Raw genomic sequence first — 13,415 nt, forward strand, 5'->3', positions numbered from 1 at the left:
GTTCATTGCCCAGTACCGGTGTCCATTGCCCATTATCAACTATGAGTTTTTTTAAACTCATAAATAGATTTTCAAATGCGCAAAGATTTTTAAATTGCTAAACATTTTATGAACTTGTGCACATATTTTGAAATTTATGATTTTTTTTCCATACTCGTTAACATTTATTAAATTCACGACCATTTTTCAAATACGTAATAATTATTTTTTATTTTGTATGATTGTTTAAAAACATGATTATTTTTAAAATGCCGCTCCCGATGGATCTTTCAGCATGGCCCGAGATAGCCTGCTGTACTAGGCTGGAGAATTCACATAACGGGCGGCCCGGCCAGAGATGACATAATTGGCGGGCACGAGCTTGGCCCGTACAAGAAGGGCCCGAATTATGCAGTCGTGCTTGGCCCGTAGGGAGCAACTCACCTTTGACCGACCGGTCAAAATCAGGTCTCAAATTAATCCCCAAGGTAGCTTCAAAAAATATTTTAATCCCCAAGGCAAGGCTGGCGCCGCACAACTAAGCGGCTGGCCTTCACCCTCCAGCCGGCTTTGAGCCTCTCGCCGTCTCCACCACATACTCTCCTTCTCCCTGACCCCAGCCCCTCTGTTTTCTCTTCTTCTTCGTCACCATGCGCTGACGCCACACTCGCATACTCACCACAGCAAGGGAGGAAGAAGAGGACCGGCGCATCGGAAACATCGGGTGCTAGATGGCTCCTCGCCGGCCGGCGCTGCAAAAGGTTTAATATTGTGTATCTTTAAAATATTCACCATGTATTCGAAAATTTTAATCTTGTATTTGAAAAATGTTAAGAAAGCATTTCAAAAATGTAAAATATGTAAAGCAAAAATGTTGATCAAGTATTAAAAAAATTTAAGAATTTATTAACAAAATATCGTTGACATATACAAAAAATTTAGTATGAAAACCAAAAGAAACAAAGAACACCAAAAAAAGAAACAAAATAATCCAAACGACGTCCAGCGGCACACGACGTCCAGCGCCTTCGCTGTTCGAACGGAAACCACCCGACCACGACGACAGTCGTGGCTGAGCGGGCCGTCTGGCCCGAGGCTTGCTGGCCGACCCGGCCCAAGTCTCAGCATGGTCGTGGGCTCGTGGCATCATCGCAGCCCCACCACGATGAGCACATATATACGGCGCATGACCTCACACAATCCGTTACTCGGGGCTCGCGAGAGATAGAAAGAAAAGCGAGAGGGACACGACAGGGCCTCCCCGGCACATGCTGTAGACAGAGACAGAGGTCCAAGGTCGTCAATGTCGGCGGCAGCAGCAGCAGCAGCAGGCGGCAGCGCGCTACGGCCAGCCCTCGCGCTGGCGCTGGCGGTGGCGCTGGCGCTCTGGCCGTCGCCGGCGCGGGCCGGGTTCAGCTGCCGCCCCGGCGCGCGGCCGGTGGTGTTCAACTTCGGCGACTCCAACTCCGACACGGGCGGCATGGCGGCGGCCAAGGGGTGGCACATCGCGCCGCCGGAGGGCCGCGCCTTCTTCCACCACCCCACCGGCCGCTTCTGCGACGGCCGGCTCGTCATCGACTTCCTCTGTGAGTTCCATTCCCGATCCCCACGACCCAAACCAGAGTATTATTCTATCCCCGAGATTCCGCTTTTTCTGTCGCTTCCCTCGTCGAACAAACAAACCTGTGCTTGTCGACACTGTGCAACGGGTAGATTTGTGCGCGGCGTACGGTAAATAAAAAAGCACCGTGGTAAACTTCAAGTGGAAACACAGCGCTCGCCGACACTGACACTGACGGATTGACCGTCAGCTGAATCCCATTAGCGTGAAGCCAGAGCTTGAGTGAAATGTCGAACTCCAGTATGCTGCAATTTTTTCAAGTCAGATTCCGTATAGAACGGTGCACTTGGTCGTATTTCCAGTGAAATATCCTTCATTCCAGAGGGGAACTACGTAGCATTGTACAGTAGCAAAATATTTATTCCGTCTTGCGCACATGATGGTAGGCAGGCATGGCACGGTTCTCAACCTGAAATAACTTATCCACCGGAGCACTACTTACAGTAGCTAACCAACAGTTTTGTTATCTGCTGCATTAGTTGGTCCCTCCCTCCATCTCTTCATTCAATTTCAAACCCCTTGTACTTTTGAACCGGAGGATATCCATGATCAATTCAAAGCCCAGCCGTTCTCCTCAATCTTTGACACGGCCACACGGGAGGCCCGCTGCCCCCTCTGTCTCTGTCTGTCTCCTCCTTCAGTTTTTTTTTTTTTTGCGAATATGTCTCCTCCTTCAGTTAATGGCGTGCGTCGGTGCGTCGGTGCGTTCAAACTCTGTCTCGGACTTTTCATGTCAGCATTCAATGCTAGAGCACCAACTGGTGGCACTCATGCATTCAGTGAGGTCTACTCCAGTCTTCATTATTGATGGAGATAATATTATTGTTCACAACTTTAGATACTCGCAACCTTTATGTGCCGACAAATCATGTGATGGATCAATCTGTCCTGTTATCTGAAATCCAACGGCTGAGGATGTGAGTCTGTTACCAAAGGCATACTTTTTTTTTCTAACATAGGGAACTTTTGCACATACTAAGAATACTAAGCCCGTAAGGGTTCGATTTTTCTGGTTTTTTTGAAAAAAAAATTACTCCTACTGACTGAGCGACACGTGTGCACGGTGGCTTTCCTAAAGTGGTTGATCACTTGGGTTGTGCCTGTTTCTTCTAGAGGTGCATGGGCTTCTCTTGTCTCATGTGTACCATGTGAAAAGATGGTTTGATAGCATGGGCTGATTTTGTCTCATGTGAGAAAAATATATTAGCTGCATGGGCTGTTGTATGGGCTGGTGTGCGTGTGCTGCTGCATGGCTCATGCATGCATGCATGTGTCCACGTTTGCATGTTTGTAGTTTCACGTTTGCACACATTTGTGTTCTAGGTCCTTCTTTGCTTGCCTATAAGTAGCTTCTTTTTGTGTTCTTCTCTCCTGTGTACTTCTTGTTTGCTTGGTCTCTGTTATGGTTCTTGTTGTTGCACATGCTTCTCAGCGCGTTCCTTCGACGTCCTTGGGCTCTTCTTCTTCCGTTGGTGCTTTTGATGGGAGGTTGGCTGCTGAGGGTGGTTCTAATCTTGGTGAGTATTGTTCTTTCATTTGTAGGGTTTGGTTTGCTGATTTTTTGTAGTGTTTTTGATTGTGTTCATGATGTTGTGTGTTTTTAGGTTTGAGGGTTGATGAGGCGTGGCGGCGACACGAGGAACAACCGCCGTGGGAAATGACATGTATATTCATCGTTTGGTGGGTATTTAGCATGCTTCTTTTTGTTCTTGTTATTTGCCAGGATTCTTTTTTATATACCCCTAGGCTCTAGAATAGTAGATCCTGCTGTTCCTATTTATCTCTTAATCTGGTTTCAGTGTGTTGGTGTTGTTTTGTGATTTCTTGTTTTTATTGTTTGTTGTGGTTATTTGCAGGTCCTCTGATTTCTCCATCTTATTTGGATCCAGACAAAGCTCACTCTTGCCGGCAGGAAGGTGTCCTGTTTACTTCATGATGGTGGACGTGCTATGTATTGTTTATTTAACTTTCTGTTTGGTTTGTCATTTATTCCTTTTTTGTTCTTTTACACTTACGTCGATGGCATGTCTCTTGATTTGCCTCCGATTTTATGATATCCTTGACAAGAAGCTAAATGAAGAGGGCCTAAAGCTAAGGTATATTTTGGTTTCACTTTAGAAGCAAAATAATAATAGTTTTGTAGTCTCCCAAATACTTTGTCCATGAGAATCAGTGATCTTGATTTACATTGTTGTTCTAATGGACTAATTCTATGGGAGAGATAAACAATAAAGACAGGCATCCTGTAGTGCTTCTGCCAAAATGCCATGAAGGTTTTACTTCATATTTTGGGAGCATAATGAAACAAAAGTATAACCAGTTGCACTAGCAAGTAGTAATCTGAAAAGATATCTAGATGCTCTCATGGCAAGTCAAACGTACGCTGCCCTGTTATCCTTTTTCAATAATAAAAAATGCATGCAGACGTATTTTGGAAAGCCCATTTTGATCGGGTTTGCTTCTTGTGTTTTTGACTGGTTTACTTGTTTGCATAGAGAGGGACAAGGAATTAAGAGAAAGAGAAGGCTCGGCACCACTATTTGCATGTCAAATCTGAAGTGGGGAGCTGCATCAAGTATCTGGAGAAGAAAGAGGAGCATACCTACAGTAATACAATGCCCAGTCTTCTATATTAGGCAGCAAATGGTTCTGATGCAGAAATACCCACATTTGAACCCTGAGGCTAAGATGATCACTTTGTCATTAGTTAGGATCCAAACCAATTGTTTATATTGTTCATGTTTATCTTTTATATACACAGTTACTTTCTACTAATTTTACTTCAAATTAATTGCAGTTTATTCAAATTAGATGGGCCAATAAATATTAAAAACTAAGTTCAGAACTCTCATTCCAAATGGTGAGTGAGTGAAGGACCAGAAGCTTTCCCAGTCACTAAATGTTCTTCTGTTAACATCTACCAGTATATTGTGCTAAAGGCCAACAAAAGAAACTAAACACACAGTGGTTGTGCGTCACTAGATGGATAGATAGCTGTGGTTTTTTTTTCTTTTTTGCATAATGTTGACAAACAGAATCTCTGTTGGCTGGAATATGTAACGTAATGTGAAAGCTAACAGCGGATGCGATTCCATCGACTCAAATAAATTTTCCAATAAGCATCATGTCTATCAACTCAAATAAATTTTCCATTAAGCATCATGTCTTCTCTGTAGCAATCTGAATTTGTCTTCTTGTGCTTATTTGATTGTAAACACAGTAAATTTGCCATGCTATTTGAAGAAATAAGACTGCCATGGGATGTTAAACAAATTTGACATGGTCTACATGCTAGGGTCATGGCAAGGTCACTACCTAATATGTCATGTTTGAGTAAGCGACTTTTATGAATTTTGCCATGATAATGTGTCAAACATGTGTCATGTGACTTTACAAAAATGTCATGTCCGCAAATGAAAATTTCTCTAAAAAATGTCATTGTTTGAGCAGACAAAAAATTCTGAATTTTTCCATATGATTTTCCAAAAAAAATTACCACGTTATTCAGAACATTTCTCTTAATTATTAAATGGCCTACTACGAACATTTTCAGAATTTTTCCATGTGTTATAGACAACATGGCAAACTTGTATAAGAAATCAGAGATACACATGGCAAACTTTAATCAATCATGTCTATCAAAATTTACCATGTACCGGTCAAGCTCTAGATCGGGCATCTATAAATGGAAACACACAGAGTTTACTAGGATTCGCAACGAGGGATGAGTAGACACTGGAGCACATACATAACAAAACGATTGCTACAAAAAAAATTACAATCTGTAGGACGCTGGATGGCAGTTGAAAATGAAAGGAAGCACATTAAGACGTGACGAGGAGGCAAACCTTGTAGTGTGTAGGAGCATCTGGATGTTCCAAGGCCCTTGTGCTTGGGGTGCATCTCAGCTGTAGGTCCAACTGCCCTCCGCGGGCCGCCACCTGAGGACATGGTGCTATTCCCAGTGAGGAGCAGCGGGAGCTCCCGCCACGGCGCCAGCTGACCGACCGGCTGTGCTCGCTCCGGGTGAACTTCCCGAGCACACAGGACAAGTCAAATCCGAGCGAGCTTACACACTTGGTGGTTCTTGTACGGAATAATCAACGAGCACGACAGGGACATTCCTAGAAGCCAACTGATAAGCCAAATTCAGCTGTTTTTACACGAAACAGGCAACGACGACGGAGATGTTCCAAAGGACTCACCAATGTCCATGAGGTATGGACTGCGTCGAGTGCCTACGGCGGCGAGGAGAACCTCCTTCCGCAGACGCGCGCTGTCGGCCGCTCATACCGAGCGGCTTACACGTGCCTAGCCCTGCCGCTGCGCTTAGAACCGATACCAACTATGGCTACCACTGGTCCTTCGTGCCCGCCGTTGTGCGTGCTTGGGCGAGAGTAGTACTAGGATGGGTGACCTCCTGGGAAGTCCTCGTGTTGCATTCCCTTTTTATTTTATTTTGCCCTGCTTGCAAAACAAAACACACGTGTGCGGCATATATTTACCGTGTTTTATTATTTTGCACGATTGCGGTAAGTTATAGCTGGGTGCTCACTATTCACGCGTCTAATGGCGGCGTTGTGGCGCGGCAAGCGTGCACTCGTGCAGTTGAGAGGGAGGGGTGGAAACCGTGGTAAACTCGTCTCCGTAGTTGAGAGGGAGCGGCCAAAGCAATGTACAATCATTGGCATATTTTTACCGTGTTTTATTATTTTGCACAATTGCGGTAAGTTATAGCTGGGTGCTCACGATTCACGCGTCTAGCAGCGGCGTTGTGGCGCGGCAAGCGTGCACTTGTGCGGTTGAGAGGGAGGGGTGGAAACCGTGGTAAACTCGTCTCCGTAGTTGAGAGGGAGCGGCCAAAGCAATGTACAATCGTCTTCGTAGTGGAGCTGGGAGGGGCAAGGATAAGGGATGGAGACGGGGGTAACATGTTCGATGCGATCATACCAGCATTAAAGCAGCGGATCCCATCAGAACTCCGAAGTTAAGTGTGCTTGGGCGAGAGTAGTACTAGTATGGGTGACCTCTTGGGAAGTCCTCGTGTTGCATTTCCTTTTTAATTTTTTTTGCGCCGCTTGCAAAACAAAACGCACGTGTGCGGCATATATTTACCGTGTTTTATTATTTTGCACGATTGCGGTAAGTTATAGCTGGGTGCTCACTATTCACGCGTCTAGCGGCGGCGTTGTGGCGCGGATGTCTCTCGAGATCGTTTGTGGATCCATCCAGTCTATGGTCTCACCGCCTTTTCTCCTGTATAAATAAGGAGTCTCCCGTCGCCAACAGAAGACGAGCTCTGGTCCATGGCAAGGAGGCGAGAAAGATGCAAGAAGAGGGGTGTGCGTGCAGAGCACGGGACGGTCGCAAGGTGCCGGCACTACTGGCTGACAAAGCCACGCGTTGTGGTGCACATGAGGAGGATTGAAGGAACACCCACTCAATCGGAGGGCGGGTGGGCTGATTAGCCGGACGGCGCTGCCACGGGGGCAAGCGGTGAGCACGTGAGGTGCATCTGCCACTGCTGGCGAACGCCCCCGGCGCTGGAGATAGCCATTCTTTTCTTTTCCGCAGGTACGTGAAACCCAGCTGCATACACAACCTATCCCTCCAACCTCGCCGCCCCATCTCTGCTGTGCTTCTTCGGTGGAACTCAGACCGTGGCGCGCCATTCCTATCGCCGTAGTCACAAGATGGCACGAGCGGGATCCGCCACCCCCACAGCGGGGCCTCTCCTCGGCGGGCGCCCCTCCCTCATCGCCGCCAACAACAGCGGAAGGGGCCGTGTCTGGACCGAGTGCCACGACCATTTCCGACGTGGCGGAGCATAGCCACACGACCGGGGCGCTCGGACTCCACCAGCTCAACCTGCGCAGTCGGCGGCTCCAGCGCAACGTCCCCCCGTGGAGTCGTCATCGTCTGTGTGCTCGACCACGGCAAGGAGGGCGTCAACCCCGTGGACCACGCGGGAGTAGGATCCGCGATCAGGCCCGTCCTCGCCGGGCGCCCGTTCGTGGCACACGCCGACGTCGCGGCTAGCCACAGCGGACGCCCTCGTCTCTCCAAGGAGTGCCACAACGTCGCCGACGCGGCAGGGCACGGCCTGGACGCTTGGGCTTGGGCTACCCCCGCTCCTCGGCGGCTCCACCTCAGTCGCGACGGGCGGGCGACTCGACCTGGTGCTGAAGGTGGCGAGGGCCACGGCGAGGAGGACGTCAACGCCGAGGGCCTCGCGGGAGGGGAGCAGGATCCACGCTCGGCCGATCGGCCTAGTCCCCATTGAGTTCCCGTCGTCCATGGCGCACTCCCTACTCATGGGTCACGGCCAACCACAACGGACACCGTCGTCTCTCCATGGAGTGCCACGCCGTTGCCGACGCGGTGGGGCACGGCTGCACGGCCGGGGCGCTCGGGCTCCGCCCCCTCCTCGGCCGTTCAATTTCGGGCGCGACTGGTCTCCGAGGCAGAGTCGTCGTTGGCGCACTCGACCTGGTAGACGGGGACGGCGAGGGCGAGGAGGACATCACGGACGAGCTTTGGTCTACACTAGCAAGAGGCCCATGCGTTGCACGGAACATCAAGATGCATTTATACGAGCTGTTTATCTTGTGGGAGACGAAGATGAACGAGGGAAGGCCTTATCTGCAAATGTGGAGCGGGGTGCGGGTATCTTTTTGCAAAATTGTCATAGTTTGTTTTCTATTCGTCAGATATAGATCGGACGGTCTATATAGCAGGATGGCAGGCACACCATCATCACCAACTCGATTTTTATATGAGTAGAGATATATACATATATAAACTAAAACACAAGTATCAACATCTACTCCCTCCGTTCCCAAATATAAGTCCTTTTAGAGATTTTAACAAGTGACTACATACGAAACAAAATGAGTGAATCTATACTTTAAAATATGTCTACATACATTCATATGTTGTAGTTCATTCGAAATGTCTAAAAAGACTTATATTTAGGAACGGAGGAAGCAGGTTAAGTGCATGTTTGTATTCAGTATTAAGATTGAGATAAATGCAGGTTATAAGCAGCAAGGTGTCTCTTCAGGAGAAATCCCTTCACATTAAGAACTTGATTCAAGGGTTCGCAAAAAAAACACTTGATTCAGGCAATTTGGCATTTGATTCTGTATTATAAGCTAGCTGGTGCAAAAGATATGAACAATATGCTCCCTTTTTAATATTCTTTAAGATTTTCCCTGGAAGTATGATACTATATCTTTCGAAAGATGTTTTATTCGCAATTGCTGAATCTTTGCTGGGAAAGATACAATATCTGACACGAATTTGTGCATTGCCAATTATGCATATGTATGACTAGCTTCTCTATGAGGTATAAAGGGTATAGATGTTAGATGTTTGCCGTTAAAGGTTCAGCTTATAATTAAGTGTGACATAGATAAACTATGTTTAGCTTATTATATAAAAAACTATGGAAGGTTCACTAAGTGTCCTCCTGACCGAGTGCAATATACTCTGGACAGGGTAATTCTGGACAGAGCTGATCCATTCAGTAAATGCATATGTAGAAACATCTATGACTTCTGCCTCACTAGTGAATGAATTTGCTCTGGAAGCCGTGTGAGGCTAGAGATATACTCTACTAGTGTAAAAAACGCTCTTATATTATGGGATGGAGGGAGTAGTTTACTGTCCTATGATTTCAGCAATGTACGACTGGAAGTAGGTTCCTGTGATTGACTGTACAGGGTGATTTCTCACGCGCTTCTGTATGAATGTGAATTCGAGCTGTGATTGTTTGTCGCAGTCTACAGTTTTGCTCCTCTATTTTTATAGCCAAGCGCGGTTTGCTCTTTTAAGCCATTTGTGTTTGCATCACCATTCAGATTTTCTGTGAACTCAATACCCTCCAATTTCTCATTCTTCTACTGTTCTGTTGTGCAATAATCTTTCAATCTATGTATTGCTTTATGAATTAGCAAAAGAAAAACTCTGGCTAGAGAAAGCTGCATGTATAATGATGTATATAATTAGCCATGGCAAAACATATATTTAGTTGCCACTGTATTGTTGCATGTGAACCACAACAAATTCACACCTCTTCTGCTGGTGTTCTATCACATATCAACAGTGAACACTAGGATCGATTGCGTTTATTATATGATATGTAATGTAAGCAGGCTTATAAAATTTGTGTGTTTCTGTTGATGTAGCTTACCTTGACAGGGGAGAAAAGAGCATGGCGGCCGTCTTTGTCAGGCTCACGATGCAGAAGCTCTTGATGAAAGCACAAAACGTCCCATATCGAACCGCGGGCTGACATGGTGTGAGAATTGCGGTTAGCTGAAAAATGGGGATTAGACACATGGAGATGTAGCACCTGGGTGAGTAGGTACCTGCACGGCTTGTGAATGATCTGAAATCCGAACCGTGAACCTCTCATGGGGACTTGCCGCGCCTAGCTAGCTCTAACGGCCGCCACTCCCCAATGGTGAGCATGTCGGAGATCCCGCCACCACCACGCCCTACCCTGCCACTTCCTATTCTCCTCCAGCTTTGGCGGCCTCGCTTGCAGGCGAGGAGCACTTGATTGCTTCTTCTCCACTGCCTCTCGCGGCCTCGCTTCCTCCTATTCTTCCGAACTCATGACCCTGTCCGCCGACTTCTCCCTCTCTAAGGCCAACTCCACCGCGCGATCCTATCATGTCCGTCCCCGTTCGTTTGGGGTAAAAGGGACAAACGAGACGGCCCAGCGCGCGGGCGCAAACGGACTTTTGTCCGCTTTGTGTCCGCTTTCGACCCATCCGCGGCCCAAGTTTGCGCCGCTTTTGGGGTGAAATGGACACCACGCGGACGCGCGGGTCGTCTGCGCGTGTCCTTCCCTGGCCCGCCCGTCGGTGGCACAAGACGGGCCTTTTTCTATCTGCCCCCCTCCCTCCCTCCGGCCGCATCCACTCCACTCTTCCCCACTGTTCCCCTCTCTCCCCCTTGCCGCCGCCGGCCGCCCGCCCGCTGCCATTGCAGACGTGCAACTCGGACGCGCGCTTGCCCAGTCGCTTCCTCTCGTCGCCGCCGAGCTACCCAAGCACGGCCACCTTGTTTGCGCACCCGCCGGCAGGATTTGGGGCGGATCCGGTCGGACTTGAGCTCGCTCGACTGTGGGAGGCCGGGCCGCGCCATGGACTGTCCGGGCACCTTGCCGGAAGGCCCTGGCAGGGCCGCAAGGCCACAATTTTTTTTGCGCCGCTTGCAAAACAAAACGCACGTGTGCGGCATATATTTACCGTGTTTTATTATTTTGCACGATTGCGGTAAGTTATAGCTGGGTGCTCACTATTCACGCGTCTAGCGGCAGCGTTGTGGCGCGGCAAGCGTGCACTGATGCGGTTGAGAGGGAGGGGTGGAAACCGTGGTAAACTCATCTCCGTAGTTGAGAGGGAGCGGCCAAAGCAAGCAGCTGCCTCGTGCCGCGAGACCCGCCATGGTCGCCACGAGCAGATCGGTGCTTCTGCCGCATCTCCTTTGCCTCTTTGTTACCGGAATGGATAAGAGTGGGTTGGGGACAAGTGGACGAGGGGAGCTGGATAGAAAACGGGCGTTCGCATGGTTGGTTGTAGGCTACGAACGTTTTTACGGGCTGATGTGTCAACAACCAGCAGCATGAAGATTTGCGTGTGATCAGACGGCCGTAACATTGTACGCTCTCGAGGTCTATAAATCTAACGTCAAATTGATAACTTTTTCGTTCTGTTGTTGTTTAAATGACAGTTAGCAGGTAGACATGCTTGACTTAACAACATGCCTATACATTGTTTTCTTTGTTTCAGTTCTATAAAAAAACAAAAGCTTCGAACTTTCTGCTCTATTAGCTACCAATACTAGTATTGTACCGTAGGCTTCCTTTGCATGTATAAGCTACTAAATGTGTTCCTTTTTAGTATGAATAACTATGTAAGCCCCTCAATTCCTACAATGGACTATTAAGAGGGTGCTTGGATACGTTTTAGTCCCATGACTAAAAGTAGTGGGACTAAAACTTGCCAGCCTTACCCATGCTTGGATCCAAATACTAAAGAGACTAAAATCAAGTTAACGAGCATTTATTATCTTCCAAACCCTCCAATCCAGAACTCGCCTATGTTAAAGGAGAGGAATTAAATGAGGAGAGAGAGGACTAATCCACATTTTAGTAGGGGTACCCCTGACTAAAGAGTTTTAGTCTCAAGACTAGTTTTAGCCCCTCTTTAGTCAAAGGTGCTTGGAACTTTAGCCTCTTAAAGAGACTATTTTTAGTCAGACTAAAATAAGTCCCTTGGATCCAAGCACCCTCTAAACCTTGGAAAAGAAAACCTCATCACTCTCTTTTTATGAACCTTTGCCATAAATAAAGTCTTGGGACAACTTACCAAATATTACGAAATTAGCTAAATAGCTTATCGCTCTATGTGGCGCAGCGTGCCGCCGCGCACTACCCGCTAGTGTCCAACTAGTCCTGAAGCCAACTGATCTTCTACCATTATTTTTGGCTATTATAAGAATGCCACTCTTCTAATTGCTTTTATTCTGGACTATGCGACTACGTTGAGGAACACAGAAGTACGCAATTATCGTCATGTAGAATTTATTGAAAAAAAAATCTACATGATGTCGGGGTTGCGGTGGTGGTTACGGTAGTCGACTCTAGGTGTGTTCGTGGCATTACCTCAGGTTGTTTGTTGCGGTGAAGTCGGAGCTGCGGTGGAAGAGTCCGGGTGATGATGATGAGCGGTAGGTGGTCTGTTCGGTAGTCTTTCATGACGCCGGCCTTGTTGTCGTTCGTATCTTTACCTTAGAGTCAGAGCTGCGCTGTCACCAACACTGGTGGCTGGTTGCCTGGCATGGATCTTCATGTGCCTTCTTGCGGCCTCGGCGGTGTGGGCTTGGTCAGAGGGCGCATACAATAAAGTCGTAGTCGCTTGCTTGGGGAGAAGTGGTGAGGATGACAGAATGTGCTTCCTCGACAAGGTTCACTTGGGAAGAAGTGGCGAGGATGACAGAATGTGCTTCCTCGACAAGGTTCTCTAGCGGTGGTGTGTGTGTGTCGTATCTTGTGGGTGATTGATCAACAGGTGGTGACGGTTTTCACCCGGTTTTTTGCTAATTAACCGGGCAACTATCTTTTTCTTAATTAATGGATTGAGTCATAAGATTCCCCGTTTTCAAATAAAAAAAGTGGCCCATGTGTGTGATTTTTTTTTGATCTTATGTGTGCTTTTAAAATTTAAGAAGAAACCTTAGTTTGGGGCCCTATCTGAAGAGAAGTATACTGCTTAAATTTTTTGCTTTCCTAACTATTAATTTTTTTTCACTTGGGGCTCAAATGTGTTATCTTTCTGATAAACACTAGTATAAAAACATCACATTGGTATTACTAGAGTTATCATGAAACATATTCTTATAATGTACTGTATAATTATTTTTATGTGATGCTACATGTCTGTACATAAATTGATGTTCAAAGTTTCACCTTGAATATTATACAAGTTAATGTCTAATAAGACGACAACTTTTATCGGAGTTAATACTTTGCTGCTGGTGTGTTTTGCGCATCTAATCTGACTCGCGTACATGTTCATGAGAAGCACTTTTAATCTCATTATTGAGTATGGTTGTTGGCCTTACTAATAGTGGGTCCATTAATGACCAAAATATATATCCAGGTGAAAGCTTAAACATAAGCTATCTGAGCCCTTATCTGAAGGCATTGGGTTCTAATTACAGTAACGGAGTGAATTTTGCTATTAGCGGTTCAACAACACTACCACGGGACGCCCTTTTTGTATTGCATGGACAGGTGCAG

At 47.0% G+C, this 13,415-nt stretch overlaps 1 protein-coding gene and 1 non-coding gene across 2 annotated transcripts; both read left to right on the plus strand.

Annotated features, from left to right (window-relative positions):
* The first annotated feature begins 1,573 nt into the window (after positions 1-1,573).
* LOC119346024 lies at positions 1,574-4,535 on the plus strand. The gene is made up of 4 exons (XM_037615783.1): positions 1,574-3,117; positions 3,205-3,280; positions 3,457-3,696; positions 4,096-4,535. The coding sequence occupies exons 1-4, from the start codon at positions 3,003-3,005 to the stop codon at positions 4,373-4,375; spliced, it is 711 nt and encodes a 236-aa protein (XP_037471680.1). The 5' UTR covers positions 1,574-3,002; the 3' UTR covers positions 4,376-4,535.
* A 2,001-nt stretch (positions 4,536-6,536) lies between these two features.
* Positions 6,537-6,655, plus strand: LOC119346027. Its single transcript, XR_005167314.1, has one exon. It is a non-coding gene; the product is annotated as a 5S ribosomal RNA (ribosomal RNA).
* Positions 6,656-13,415: the final 6,760 nt, after the last annotated feature.

The sequence above is a fragment of the Triticum dicoccoides genome, unplaced genomic scaffold (genome assembly GCF_002162155.2).
Source record: "Triticum dicoccoides isolate Atlit2015 ecotype Zavitan unplaced genomic scaffold, WEW_v2.0 scaffold37055, whole genome shotgun sequence".
Taxonomy (NCBI): domain Eukaryota; kingdom Viridiplantae; phylum Streptophyta; class Magnoliopsida; order Poales; family Poaceae; genus Triticum; species Triticum dicoccoides.